This window comes from Bubalus kerabau, chromosome 5, assembly GCF_029407905.1.
Source record: "Bubalus kerabau isolate K-KA32 ecotype Philippines breed swamp buffalo chromosome 5, PCC_UOA_SB_1v2, whole genome shotgun sequence".
In the NCBI taxonomy this organism is placed as follows: Eukaryota; Metazoa; Chordata; class Mammalia; order Artiodactyla; family Bovidae; genus Bubalus; species Bubalus kerabau.
In genome coordinates, this window is record NC_073628.1 from 87,329,474 (window position 1) to 87,345,379 (window position 15,906).

At 37.2% G+C, this 15,906-nt stretch overlaps 1 protein-coding gene across 1 annotated transcript in view; it reads right to left on the bottom strand.

Annotated features, from left to right (window-relative positions):
- The window catches only part of CATSPERE (catsper channel auxiliary subunit epsilon), a 156,346-nt gene that overhangs the window by 118,968 nt on the left and 21,472 nt on the right, over positions 1–15,906 (bottom strand). Inside the window, exons 3-5 of the mRNA XM_055582101.1 lie at positions 14,265–14,338; positions 13,917–13,986; positions 11,026–11,096 (exon numbers count right to left, since the gene is read on the bottom strand). Coding sequence (XP_055438076.1) covers positions 11,026–11,096; positions 13,917–13,986; positions 14,265–14,338 — 215 coding nt within the window. The remainder of the gene's footprint in view (positions 1–11,025; positions 11,097–13,916; positions 13,987–14,264; positions 14,339–15,906) is intronic.

Sequence of the window (15,906 nt, forward strand, 5' to 3'; positions counted from 1 at the left end):
ATGAAATTAGAAAAACAGTATAAGAACAAAATAAGAAGTTCAAAAAAGGGACTTGTTCAAAAAACATAAGGAAGATTTTGGAAGTGAAGAATTTATAAGAGAGCTTCACAGAAATTAGACAAGAGAAATAAATTAAAGTTATTCAAATTGGAAGGGAAGAGGTAAAACTATTTGCAGATGACATGATATTCTATGTAAAGAACCCTGAAGTCTCCACACAAAAACTATTAGAACTAATAAAGGAATTCAATAAGTTAGCAGAATAAAAAGATTAATATACAGAAATCCATTGCATTTTTAGACTAACAATGAAATATCAGAAAGAGAAAATTAAAAAAAAAAATCCTGTTGAAAATCTCATCCAAAAAAAAAGGAATAAACTTAACCAAGGTGGTGAAAGATCTGTATACTGGAAAACTATAAAACCTTGATAAAGTAAATTGAAGATAATTTAAAGGAATGGAATGATCCCATCTTCTTGGAGGGGAAGAGTTAATTGTTAACTTAATTGTTAATTTTTAATTTAATTGTTAATTTTTAGATTGTTAAAATGGCTATACTATCCAGAGCAATCTACAGATTTAGTGCAATCCCTATCAAAATACCCATGACATTTTTTTTTTTCACAGAACTAGAACAAATAATCCTAGAACTTACATGGCACCACAAGAGATTTTGTGTTAATATATATTAACACAACCGAACAAAAGGAGAAAAGCATTAAAAGTGATAAACACAGTCACTACAAAGTTTCAATTCTTCAAAAAAATCTTAATAATTCAAAGTTATGTCACCTAAAAGATACCCTCAAAGTATAAAGCAAAAAATTAGGCACCTACATGCAAAAGTGACATGTCTACCACCATAGTAGGAAATTTTAGCCAATATCAACTCATGAGTCAAACAGGTACAAAAGATTTGAATAGTACACTTAACACAACTGGCCTACTGGACATAAATAGCATATGCTATCCAACAATAGGAAAATATATTTTCTTTAGGTACTTGTGAGACATTCATAAACTCTGACTACATGCTAGGCCAAAGATTTGATTCTAACACTTTTGTGATAATAATAAAATTAGGTTAGAATTTAGTAACAAAATAATAATGTAAAAGACTCATGTCTGTAAATTAAAAATGCATTCCTATACAACACATTTGCCAAACAAATTATAGTGGCTCTTAGACTATTATTTCCGAGCAGTAATGAAATATTACAACTATGAGATATTCCAATATAGAGGTATTTAGAAGAAATTTTACTTCCTTAAACATACACTTGAAAAAAAGGAAGTCTTAGATCTATATAATAGACTAAATAACTAATTTAGTAAGTTTCAGAAAAACAAACTCAAAAAAGAAATAATATAAAAAACAAATTGAGATAAAGTAGATGACAGTAGAAAAACTCAATAAAGCCAAAGTATAGTTCTTTGAAAAGACTAATAAAATAAAAATATCTCTAGGAAGAAAAATAAGAAAACAGAAGGAAGGCACAAATAAAAATATTAGAAGTGATTAAAGAGTGGCATACCTACAACTACTGCAGAGATTAAACAAAAATATAAGAGGATATTATGGGAAATTTTATGACATAAAAATTGATACTAACATTGCTAACTGAAGACATGGAAGAATTTCTAGAAAAATACTGCAGAAATGAATTTTACAAGAATTAGAACTCCAAAGTAGCATTCTAACCATTAAAGAAATTGAGTTAATAGTTATAAAATCTTCCCCCGCACACTCAAAAAATTCAGATCCAGGTAGATTTCTATGCAAGTTACCATCAAATATTCAAGGAACATATATTTCCAATCTTAAATAAAATCTCTCAGAGAATAGAAGTAAAGTTAAAGTTGTCCAGTAGTGTCCAACTCTTTGTGGCCCCATAGACTATACAGTCCATGGAATTCTCCAGGCCAGAATACTGGAGTGGGCAGCCTCTCCAGGGGTCTTCCCAACCCAGGGATCAAACCCAGGTCTCCCGCATTGCAGGCAGATTCTTTACCAGTTGAGCCACAAGCAAAGAGAATAGAAAAGAAAGACTAATCCTAACTTACATGATGAGTCTAGCATAGTCTTGGTATCAAATGTATTAAAGGATATACAAGGGGAGTAAAACCACAGGCCGCTCCCAGTTATGTATATTCACACACATAAAAACCTAAACAAGATTAGCAAATGGAATCTATAAATGTATATGAAAGATAATTCATCAAGACCAAGTTGGCTCATTCTAGAAATACAAGTTTATCAATATGGAAATATTAATAACTATTATCTATCAGATTTACATAGTAAAAAGAGAAAAACTATACAAACATTTATGTGGAAGCAGAAAAACACTTTGAATATTTAACAAGTCATAAAAAGAATTCACAGCCAGCTTGGAATGTAAAGGACCTTCCTTAATCAGGTAAAGTTTAACTCATAACCCTGTAACAAATATTATGCAAAATAGTGAAATGATGAGAGTCTTCCTTTTGAGATGGTGAATAAAATAAGAAGCCCTGCTATCACCCTTCTAAAAAGGATTGTATTTGATATTCTAGACATGCAGTAAGAATAAAAGGAATAGAAGGCATACTTATAAGAAAGAAAAACAAAATCATCATTATTTGTGGGTAATCTGATTTTATTAAATTCCAAGAGAATACATAAATAATCATAATTTAGCAATATTGCTGAATGCAAAAATCAACAGTCAAAAGTAAAGTGTATTCTATACAACAGGAAGAGCTGGTTAGAAATTATAATTTTAAAAATTTGATTATTTATAAGAGAAACAAAAATGTAAAGTACCTAAGAATTCAGTTCAGTTCAGTTCAGTTGCTTAGTCATGTCCGACTCTTTGTGACCCCATGGACTGCAGCACACCAGGCTCCCTGTTCATCACCAACTACCAGAGTTTACTCAAACTCATGTCCATTGTGTCAGTGATGCCATCCAACCATCTCATACTCTGTTGTCCCCTCCTCCTGCCTTCAATCTTTCTCAGCATCAGGGGCTTTTCAAATGAATGAGTTCTTCGCATCAGGTAGCCAAAGTATCAGAGTTTCAGCTTCAGCATCAGTCCTTTCAATGAATATTCAGGACTGATTTCCTTTAGGATGGACTGGTTGGATCTCCTTGCTGTCCAAGAGACTCCAACTGTGGAGTTCTTCAACACCACAGTTCATCGGTGCTCAGCTTTCTTTATAGTCCAACTCTCACATCCATACATGACTACTGGGAAAACCATAGCTTTGACTAGACAGACCTTTGTTGGCAAAGTAATGTCTCTGCTTTTTAATATGCTGTATAGGTTGGTCATAACTTTTCTTTCAAGGAGCAAGCGTCTTTTAATTTCATGGCTGTAGTCACCATCTGCAGTGATTTTGGAGGCCCCCAAATGAAATCTCTCAATCTTTTCACTATTTCCCCATCTATTTACCATGAAGTGATGGGACCAGATGCCATGATCTTAGTTTTCTGAATGTTGAGTTTTAAGCCAACTTTTTTCATTTTCCTCTTTCACTTTCATCAAGAGGCTCTTTAGTTCTTCTTCGCTTTCTGCCATTAACGGTGGTGTCATCTGCATATCTGAAGTTATTGCTATTTCTCCCAGCAAACTTGATTCTAGCTTGTGCTTCATCCAGTCCAGCATTTCTCATGATGTACTCTGCATATAAGTTAAACAAGCAGGGTGACAGTATATAGCCTTGACGTACTCTTTTTCCTATTTGGAACCAGTCTGTTGTTCCATGTCCAGTTCTAACTGTTGCTTCTTGACCTGCACACAGATTTCTCAAGAGGCAGGTCAGGTGGTCTGGTATGTCCATCTCTTAAATAATTTTCAACAGTTTTCTGTGATCCACACAGTCAAAGGCTTTGGTATAGTCAATAAAGCAGAAGTAGATGTTTTTCTGGAACTCTCTTGCTTTTTTGATGATCCAATGGATGTTGGCAATTTGATTTCTGGTTCCTCTGCCTTTTCTAAAGCCAGTTTGAACATTCATGGTTCCCGTACTGCTGAAGCCTGGCTTGAGAATTTTGAGCATTACTTTGCTAGCATGAGAGATGAGTGCAATTGGGTGGTAGTTTATTTATTTATTTATTTTTTGGGTGGTAGTTTAAACATTCTTTGGCATTGCCTTTCTTTGGGATTGGAATGAAAACTGACCTTTTCCAATCCTGTGGCCACTGCTAAGTTTTCCCAATTTGCTGGCATATTGAGTGCAGCACGTTCAGAGCATCATCTTTTAGGATTTGAAGTAGTTCAACTGGAATTCCATCACCTCCACTAGCTTTGTTCACAGTGATGCTTCCTAAGGTCCACTTGACTTTGCATTCCAGGATGTCTGGCTCTAGGTGAGTGATCACACCATCGTGATTATCTGGGTCCTGAAGATCTTTTTTATATAGTTCTTCTGTGCATTCTTGACACCTGTTCGTAATATCTTCTGCTTCTGTTAGGTCCATACCATTTATGTTCTTTATTGTGCCCATCTTTGCATGAAATGTTCATTGGTATCTCTCATTTTCTTGAAGAGATCTCCAGTCTTTCCCATTCTATTGTTTTCCTCTTTCTTTGCATTGATCACTGAGGAAGGCTTTCTTATCTCTCCTTGGTATTCTTTGGAACTCTGCATTCATATAGGCATATTTTTCCTTTTCTCCTTTGCCTTTCGCTTCTCTTCTTTTCTCAGCTATTTTTAAGGCCTCCTCAGACAACCATTTTGCCTTTTAGCATTTCTTTTTCTTGGGGATTGTTCTGATTCTAATGAAAATGTCCTGATACTTTTATTATTAAACATTACAAAATCTTACTGGCAGACATGTAAAAAAAAACCTAAGCAAATGGAGGGTTATATATTAGTCCGGGGTAGAAAGGCTTCTCAAATTGATTAAAATATATAGACATATTATAAAAAACCCAACTAAGGTTTTTTGTAGAATTGACAAACCAATTCCAAAAATTTATAGGAAAGAGAAACAGGCCCAAGATACAGCTAAGAAGTTCCTAAAAGAGGACAAGAATTGGGGTCAGTGTGAGGCAGGTATTTGTGCTATCACTTCTCAAGATTTAAAAATAAACTTATAATAATACAGATAATATAATTTGTTCAAGTATACACAAATAGATCAGCTAAACAGAATAGCTAATCCAGGATGAAACCCATGCATACACGCAAACTTGATCTATGGTAGAACTGGTTTTGTGGAAATATCATTCAATGAAGTGAAGTGAAGTGAAAGTCCGACTCTTTGGGACCCCATGGACTATACAGTCCATGGAGTTCTCCAGGCAGAATACTGGAGTGGGTAGCCTTTCCCTTCTCCAGGGAATCTTCCCAACCCAGGGATTGAACCCAGGTCTCCTGGATTGCAGGCGGCTTCTTTACCAGCTGAGTCAGAAGGGAAGCCTCAGATCATTCAATAAATGGATCTAAAAAATTAATTATTCATACAAAAAAATAAAGTTGTATTTCTATCTTGAAGCATATACAAAACCTAATTACAAGTGGATTAAGAATTTAATTGTATAAAGCAAAACTATACAGAATTTAGTGAAACCTTACAGATTATTATGAAACCAAGAAATAAAATGGGTTAAAGTGCTAATTTAATACAGAAGAAAAATTCCTCATGAATAAATGAAAACATGCTCCATAGTAATCAAGGAAATGCAGATAAAAGAACTATGATGTGATTTCACACCTACTAGATTGAAAAGAATTTAAAAGTCAGATATTAAGTGTTGTAAGATACAACACAATGGGAACTTTCATCCACTGCCAGTATAGATATAAATTTGGACAATTTTTTAAAAATCATTTTGAGGCATCCCAGGTGGCACAGTGGTAAAGTACTTGCGAATGCAGGAGACCCAAGAGATGTGGGTTCGATCCCTGAGTCAGGAAGATTCCCTAGAGTGGGAAATAGCAACCCACTCCGGTATTCTTGCCTGAAAAATCCCATGGACAGAGGAGCCTAGCGGGCTACAGTCTATGGAGTCGCAAAGATTCAGACACGACTGAACACACACACGCAGGCATGACCTAGTAAAGTGGAACAAATGTATATCCCACATTTAGGTAATTTTATTTTTAGGTCTATTCCCTAGAAAAACATTATTTATGTACATTAGATTGGTACTTTCCGAATTATTATTTCCAAATAATGTACATACAAATGACTGCAGGATCTTGTCAGAATGCAGATTATGATCCATAAGGTTTGAAACGAAGCTGAGATTCTTTATTTCTAACAAGTTCCCACATGACACGAGTGCTGCTGGTCCTTGGACCACATTTTGAGGAACAAGGCACTATCTTGCAAATAAATGCATCAGCAGGAGAATAAGCAAAAACAGTTATATAATGAAGTACCATCAGGCACGAACAATGTAAGAACTAAAGATTATTGTTTAAAGATGGATGAGTGTCAAAATTGTAATGTTTAGAGAAAGAAGCAAGTCACAGATGAATGTTTATAATATGATTCAATTTAAATAACATTCAAAAACAAAACTAAACAATTTATTTCCATTATATATTGTTGGTAAACTATAAAAAGCAAAGAATCTATTATACAGTTTTCAGGATAGCAATTAACTCATGAGGGATAGGATGTGATCAGTAGGGGCATAAGAAAGAAAGTGAAAGTCACTGAGTCGTGTCTGACTCTTTGCAACCCAATGGACTGTATGTAGCCCACCAGGCTCCTCTGTCCATGGAATTTTCTAGGCAAGAATACTGGAGTGGGTTGCCATTCCCTTCTCCAGGGGATCTTCCAGACCCAGGGATTGAACCTGGGTCTCTTGCATTGCAGGCCGACTCTTTACTGTCTGAGCCATCGGGGAAGCCTAGGCAGATTCTAACATGCTGGTAATGTTCTATTTGTTCACTTGTGTGATGGATATATGGGTATTAGTCACTGATGGTTCCCATGATCTCCTCTTAGGGGAAAGAGAAAGTAGCCTTTTGGTTACAGAGGCAGGATCTATTCTCCAATGAAGTGTTACCATGGATTTTTATTCCTGAATTTTCCCTTTTCTGTTTCTAAGTTGGTTCAAAACCGACAGAGGGAAAGCTGGTGATTGGCATGTCTGAAATTCCCAACAAGGACAGAAGCCTGCCAGTTTCATTAGTAGCAGAGACTTAATTCTGTTTCTTGGTAAGACTCCGGGAGAGTGGCCATAAATCAGGGAAGAATGGGTAAATGTGTCCTGTTGGTGGGGCTTGCTGAAATCTAGTGATCAGATCTTTCAATTCAAATATTATACATAAACTTCAGGGCCATCTGACTTTAAGGGACCATGTGAACCAGAATAATCAAACTACCAGCCAAAACCATGTTTTACCAAAGACATAAATATTCTGATAGGTTAGGTTTGGGTCATATGCCAATACTCAATATTCTCTGTGGCCAATAAAATATGGGGTTGTAAAGGTGCTGTGCTGTGCTTAGTTACTCGGTTGTATCTGAATCTTTGAGACCCCATGGACTGTAGTCCACCAGGCTCCTCTGTCCATGGGGATTCTCCAGGCAAGAATACTGGAGTGGGTTGCCATACCCTCCTCCAGGGGATCTTCCCAACCCAAGGATCGAACCCAGGTCTCCCACATTGCAGGTGGATTCCTTACTGACTAAGCCACTAGGGAAGCCTAAGAATATGGAGTGGGACCCTATCCCTTCTCCAGGGGATCTTCCTGACCCAGGAATCAAACTAGGGTCTCCTGCATTGGAGGTGGATTCTTCACCAGCTGAGCTACAGGAAAGCCTGGTTGTAAAGGTTCAATTCAGTTCAGTTCAGTCGCTCAGTCATGTCCGACTCTTTGCGACCCCATGAATCACAGCATGCCAGGCCTCCGTGTCCATCACCAACTCCCGGAGTTCACTCAGACTCACATCCATCGAGTCAGTGATGCCATCCAGCCATCTCATCCTCTGTCGTCCCCTTCTCCTCCTGCCCCCAATCACTCCCAGCATCAGAGTCTTTTCCAATGAGTCAGCTCTTCATATGAGGTGGCCAAAGTACTGGAGTTTCAGCTTCAGCATCATTCCCTCCAAAGAAATCCCAGGGCTGATCTCCTTCAGAATGGACTGGTTGGATCTCCTTGCAGTCCAAGGGACTCTCAAGAGTCTTCTCCAACACCACAGTTCAAGAGCATCAATTCTTTGGCGCTCAGCCTTCTTCACAGTCCAACTCTCATATCATACATGACCACAGGAAAAACCATAACCTTGACTAGACGGACTTTTGTTGGCAAAGTAATGTCTCTGCTTTCGAATATGGTATCTAGGTTGGTCATGTAGTACCACATAAATCAAATAAAATTAATAATTTCACCACAAAATGCTGCTGCTAAGTCGCTTCAGTCATGTCCAACTCTGTGCGACCCCATAGATGGCAGCCCACCAGGCTCCCCCGTCTGGGGGATTCTCCAGGCAAGAACACTGGAGTGGGTTGCCATTTCCTTCTCCAATGCATGAAAGTGAAAAGTGAAAGTGAAGTCACTCAGTTGTGTTCGACCCTCAGCGACCCCATGGACTGCAACCCACCAGGCTCTTCCGCCCATGGGATTTTCCAGGTAAGAGTACTAGAGTGGGATACCATTGCCTTCTCCATCACCACAAAATAGAGGAGGGATATTTCCCTCAAAGAAAGTGATATTAAGTAGATAAAAAGAATTAAGTACATTATAGTCATCTGGAAAGCAGGGACCATATAAGACAGTTCCTTATACCCTATCCAGTGCTTAGGATATGCTTTGACTATGATACTAAAAACAACAACAACAACTCTGATTCATTGATACATTTTAGTTATTGATACATTTAGTTATTGATTTTATAATGCAATTAATTATTTTTTCTTGTACCAGTTTTTCCTTCTAAGTTATATCATTCATCATCATGTTAAAAAGGGTTTGAAGAGCTATCTAAGAAACTAAGAGACTCCTTTTGGAATATAATATGTATAGTGGAAACAAAAGAGGCCTGTAATCTGAAAAACCAGAGCCAATTTCCAATGCTATCTTTTAGTAGCTACATATATTTTTCCAAATTATTTAACCTACCCAAGCTTACATTTCCCCCTTTATAATAAAAATAGTAATGCTGACATTTAACTGGTTATTATGAAAATTGACAAAGCTGATTTATATGAAGTATGACCACGTAGAAGCAGTATATGTTCAGATAGTGGCTGCCGTTGTTATTTTTTGGAGAAGGAAGTGGCAACCCACTCCAGTATTCCTGCCTAGAAAATTCCATAAACAGAGGAGCCTGGTGGGCTATAGTCCATGGGGTCTCAGAGTCAGACATGACAGCTTACACATACATACATTGTTATTTTTACTGTTTGTTCTTCAATATTAGTTGGGTAGTACATTTGAGGATAATGTAAAGTGAAAGTGAAGTTGCTCAGTTGTGTCTGACTCTTTGTGACCCCATGGACTGTAGCCCACCAGGCTCCTCTGTCTATGGGATTTTCCAGGCAAGAGTACAAGAGTGGGGTGCCATTTCCTTCTCCAACATATCTTCTCGACCCAGGGATTGAACCCGGGTCTCCTGCATACCAGGCAGACGCTTTACCATCTGAGACACCAGGGAAGTCCAGAAGATAACTTAATTGGTGAATAAAATTTTAAATGGAAACTCTAATGTAGATAATTCATTTGTGGTTAATTAAAGCTAAGGCTTTGACTGTGTGGATCACAACAAACTGTGGAAAATTCTTAAAGAGATGGACATATCAGATCACCTGACCTGCCTCCTGAGAAATCTGTATATAGGTCAAGAAACAACAGTTAGAATCGGACATGGAACAACAGACTGGTTCCAAATCGAAAAAGGAGTACGTCAAGGCTGTATATTGTCACCCTGCTTATTTAACTTATATGCAGAGTACATCGTGAGAAATGCTGGACTGGATGAAGGCTGGAATCAAGATTGCCGGGAGAAATATCAATAACCTCAGATATGCCGATGACACCACTCTTATGGCAGAAAATGAAGAATGACTAAAGAGCCTCTTGATGAAAGTGAAAGAGGAGGGTGAAAAAGTTGGCTTAAAACTCAACATTCAAAAAACTAAGATCATGGCATCCAGTCCCATCACTTCATGGCAAATAGATGGGGAAACAGTGGAAATGGTGAGAGATTTCATTTTGGGGGGCTCCAAAATCACCGCAGATGGTGACTGCCTCCATGAAATTAAAAGACGCTTGCTCCTTGGAAGAAAAGCTATGACCAACCTAGAGAGCATATTATAAAGCAGAGACATTACTTTACTGACAAAGATTTGTCTACTCAAAGCTATGGTTTTTCCAGTAATCATGTATGGATGTGAGAGTGAAGTCGCTCAGTCATGTCTGACTCTTTGTGATCCCATGCACTGTAGCCTACCAGGCTCCTCCATCCATGGGATTTTCCAGGCAAGGGTACTGGAGTGGGTTGCTATTTCCTTCTCCAGGGAATCTTCCCAACCCAGGGATTGAATTCCCAACCCAGGGAATTCCCGAATTATAGGCAAATGATTTACCATCTGAGTCACCAAGCTTCCTATGGATGTGAGAGTTGGACTATAAAGAAAGCTGAGTGCTGAAGAATTGATGTTTTTGAACTGTGGTGTTGGAGAAGACTCTTGAGAGCCCCTTGGACAGCAAGGAGATCCAACCAGTCCATCCTAAAGGTAATCAGTCCTGAATATTAATTGGAAGGACTGAGGCTGAAGCTGAAACTCCAATACTTTAGCCACCTGATGCAAAGAACTGATTCATTTGAAAAGACTCTGATGATGGGAAAGATTGAAGGCAGGAGGAGAAGGGGATGACAGAGGATGAGCTGGTTGGATGGCATCACCGACTCAATGGACATGACTTTCAGCAAGCTCTGGGAGTTGGTGATAGACAGGGAAACCTGATGTGCTGCAGCCCATGGGGTCACAAAGAGTTGGACATGACTGAGTGACTGAACTGAAAGCTAAATACTCTTAAAATGCGTTAATTACCTTTCTTTTGCATTACTTACATAGCCTTATAATACCATAGAAAGCAAATATGAGAATTGTCCACAGATAAATAGCGTTCTTCCTCTAAATCCTAAAATAAAAAAAAAGAAACTATGATAAATTTAGATGACTGATTGTTTCTATTATATTTGTCTTTGTGAAATTATATGTCGTGTGTGTGTGTGTGTATATATATATATACACACACATATATATATTTGCCCCAGTACCTGCTAATACTTGGTCTTTGACCCTTGTTCCTGACACTTGCTGCTAACACTTTTGTAATTCTTAGTAATAGGAATGTCTCACACAGAGCTCCTAAATTCCTTTTGTTCTAATGAGGTAAGCTCTTGGTCTTTCAGTTCAGCCTCCCATTCTACGGAGAGGGGAGAAGGGGTGGAAATGAGCTAATAATCAATCATGCCTACTTGATGAAATCTCCACACAAATCCCTAAAATGTGAGAGTCAGAGAGCTTCTAGGTTGATGCCAGTAGGTAATGTACTCAACTCCACAGTGACAGACGTTCCTGCACTCAGAACCCTTCTGGACCTTGCCCTGTATACTTCTTGACCTGGATGTTCATCTGGATTTTTTTACAATATCCTTCATTTTAACTGGTAAATGTGTTTCCCTGAATTCTGCAAGCTGTTTAGAAAATTATCAAAACTAAGGAAAAGGTTATGGGAACCTGAATTTACCACCCATCATCATCAGTCAGTCAGAAGTGTAGGTGACAACCAGGGACTCGCAATTAGCACTTGAAGTGAGGGCAGTCTTGTGGAACTGAGTCCTTAACTAGTAGGATGTGACGTTAACTCTAGGTAGATGGTGCCAGAACTTTAAATGGTAAGACACCCAGCTGGTATAGGAGAATTGGTCCATGTTGAACCCCTCCCCGCTATGATCTGGTCACAGAATTGTTCTCCGTGAATATACAAAGGAAAACAGTGAGTTTTCCTAGGCAGTCTTCCTCAATGAAATACAATTTGATTAATTTTCTGTTTAATGGTTCTCAACCAGAGATGAATTTGCTTGCAAGAAGATGTCTGACAATGCCTGGAGATATTTTAGGTTGTTATAACTGAGGACTGTTGAGTATATTAAGTCAGTGTGTATGTGTGTTAGTCATTCAGTCCTGTCCAACTCTTTGGAACTGTAGCCTGTCAGGCTGCTCTGTCCATGGAATTCTCCAGGCAAGACTACTGGAGTGGGTTGCCATTCCCTTCTCCAGGAGATCTTCTCCACCCAGGGATCAAACCTGGTCTCCTGCATTGCAGGCAGATTCTTTTCCATCTGAGACACCAGGAAAGCCCCATTAAGTCACATGTACCTCCTTAAAGAGTATAAGGTCTGATAACACTATATATAAGTAACAAAGATATTCCTATATATATATATATATATATATTTGTGTGTGCATACTTTTTACATGTATTACACATTTATGTAGACTTCCAAAACATAACAAAAGGGAAAGAAATCCTTTACTTCTTTAGGAATCATGTCATGAAACAAACTGGCAAGCACTCAACTCAAAAAGCCAAATTCAAGTAAAAATTACTATATTCATCTGGCCTCTCCCACATCACCCTGTCTACATGTTCCCTGAAAATAAAGATTATTAAGTAAAAAGAAAGCAACAGAACTCAGGGAAATTATTAACTTATGAAAAAAAAAAGGCAAAAAGAAGGCACAAGTCCCAGAGTAAAGGCAGGATTTGTCACACGAAGTCTCTACACAGTCTTTGGACCATCTAAAGTCATTGGACTTTAGATACGCTTGTGTGGGAACTTCAACTATTAGTACTTTGTTACTAATTAGTACAGTGTCAATGCTCAAAATTCATTATTATTGTAAACTAGAGAGGATTCAACAACACTCATTTATTTGCACTCACACAGCTTTCTTGAGTTGAAGAAAATGTAGTGGAATACAAATAAACCTGCTAGAAATGGCTCTTAGTTCTGAGTATTGTCGTAGGAGTATATGATATTAGTCCCACTTAGCTGGGAGTACTATTATCATTATGATGGTTAACTGGGGCTTTAATATATTTACTAATAAAAAAAGCTAATGTAAAAATCACATACGATAGTCCCCTCTTATCTATGGGATATGTATTCCAAGACCCCCAGAGGATGACTTAAATTGTAGATAGTACCAATCCAACCCTATATACACTGCTTTTTCTGTACATACCTAATATAAAGTTTGATTTGTAAAGTAAGCCCAACAAAATATTGATGATAATTAATAATAAAATAACTACTTCAATATGATCTTTCTTCTTTCTTCATTAAGTCAAAAACTTTCACCTTTTCACTTAAAGGAAGTACTTTATGGCTTCTCTTTGGCATATCTGAATTGCCAGCATCACTGTTCTTGTACTTTGGGGTCATTATTAAGTAAAATTAGGGTTACTTAAACATAAGGAGTACAATATTGCAATTAATAGGTGTGATAACTGGGAAAGCTATTAAGTAACTAATGGGTAGGACATGCTGGACAAAGAAATGACCCGTACCTCAGGGAGATGGAGTGGGACCGCAAGATAATTCATCATGCCACTCAGAATAACTGCATTTTAAAGCTTGTGAATTGTCTATTTCTGGAATTTCTCATATAAATATTTCAGACTACAGCTGACCATGGCTAACTGAGAGCACAGAAGGTATAATCACAGATAAGCAGGGGACCACTGTATCAGTTCATAACTTAACAATTTGCTATGAGATATTTCTAAAAATTAATGATAACTGATAATACTTTTTAAATACCTCATTTATAGTTACAACTTTACCATTAAAATGGGTTAAATTAAGTAAAAATCGTCAAAAAAAGGGCAAAATAAAATGTAACAGGGATGATATTCAAGATTTACTAATTTATCATTTAAATCAACTTACTGGGCCTGAAACAATTGGTTTTATAGCATGCATACCAGGAGAAGAACATCGTAGTTCTGTCTTGGGTAATCTAGCATTTAAAAAAAAAAAATGGGAAAGGAGAAATAAGTATAGATGCATATGAGATTCCCCTACAACTTTTTAAGCCTAAAAACGTCCATTGTATGCTAATAAGAAAAACTAAAAAATAGCAACGTTTTACTTCTATTTTCAAAGTGATTTTTGTCTTTCTTTTCAAATCTATTTAATGAAAAGAAATTTACATTAAATCACAGCCTTAAATCTAAATGTCCATACTATATGAATGTTTTTTTACACATACATTGATTTTCACAGCAAAAAACTTACCTTTTATTTTTTATAGAACAAGTTGCTGGAGCACTCCACTCAGAAAATAATGTTCCTTCATACTCTAACTTAATCTGAAAAAGAAGGTAAAATAGCTCAAACAAAAAATCTGCTCCAAAATTTTGTATCTCAATTTTTAGATGTAGAGTTCAATTTTCTGAGTCTCTTATTGCTTAAAGAAAGAATAACTAAAATTCAATTCCTTTTAAATTGTACAAGTATTATGACAAGGGAAAAGTAACTTCTTTATGTCACTTCAATAGTCTCCCCTAAACTGTAATATTTTTATTTTATTTTACTTCAAAAATAATCTATTAAGTGTCTAGAAGGTGTTTAGTATCATAATTTTCTTCAGTTGCAGTTTCTTTATTTCCTTACTTCTGCTTTTTTTCCTGCTTCTACATTCTTTCATTTATAAGTTCTTTCTTCCTGGAAGTATATCACACACTTCCTAACATCATCAGTCTTAGTCTCAACACCAGTCCTCCTCTTCAGCCAGATCTAGAGCCCAATTTCACCTTCTAATACTGTTACAGAAAAATTACGTACGTTTGTATACATCATTATGTAGATATATACATACATAAAAACTGCTTCATTGTTTTTACTTGTAAAATGGGAATTATAATACCAGTTATCTCATAGATTTGATGTTATAGGATTAATGACAGTGTATAAGAAGAAAAAAGAAGTTCACCAGAAAATTGGACACAACCCTAAAGTATATAAAGCAAAATTTGACAGTTATTAGAAGATATTTTAAGTCATATATATAGTGGACTTTTAACACACATAGATTAAAGCCATAGATTAAACTTGAAAAAAAAGATAATTATAGTCGACCCTTGAACAATTCAGGGGCTAGGGGGACTGACGCTCCACAGAGGGAAATCTGCCTATAATTTATAGTTAGGCTTCTATATATGCAGTTCTTCAGTATCTATGATTCCACATCCACAGGTTTAATCAGCTTTGGATTGTGTAGTACTTCAGTATTTACTACTGAAAAAAAACTTTGTATAAGTGGGCCAGGAGAGCTCAAATCTATAGTGTTCAAGGGTCAGTGTGTGTGTGCGCGCGCGCGTGCGCGCGCACACACACACACACACACACACACACACACACAAAGGCACGTGTGGGTATTTCTAAAATTGACCAATAAAAAATACATTCTTTTCTCACATAGATCATTTACCAAAACTGACCACATTACAAGGGAAGTGTTGCTGCTGCAGCTGCTGCTAAGTCGCTTCAGTCGTGTCCGACTCTGTGCGACCCCGTAGACGGCAGCCCACCAGGCTCCCCCGTCCCTGGGATTCTCCAGGCAAGAACACTGGAGTGGGTTGCCATTTCCTTCTCCAATGCATGAAAGTGAAAAGTGAAAGGGAAGTTGCTCAGTCGTGTCCGACTCTTAGCGACCCCACGGACTGCAGCCTACCAGGCTCTTCCGTCCATGGGATTTTCCAGGCAAGAGTACTGAAGTGGGGTGCTGTTGCCTCTCCAAGGGAAGTGCTAGCCAGTCTCAAACTATTATTATCATACATACTATACCTTTGATACCAGTGAAATAAAATTGTAATTTCTTATAAAGTGAATCAGAAAAATATCTTAGGATATTCGTAATCTTTAAAAAAAACTGTAC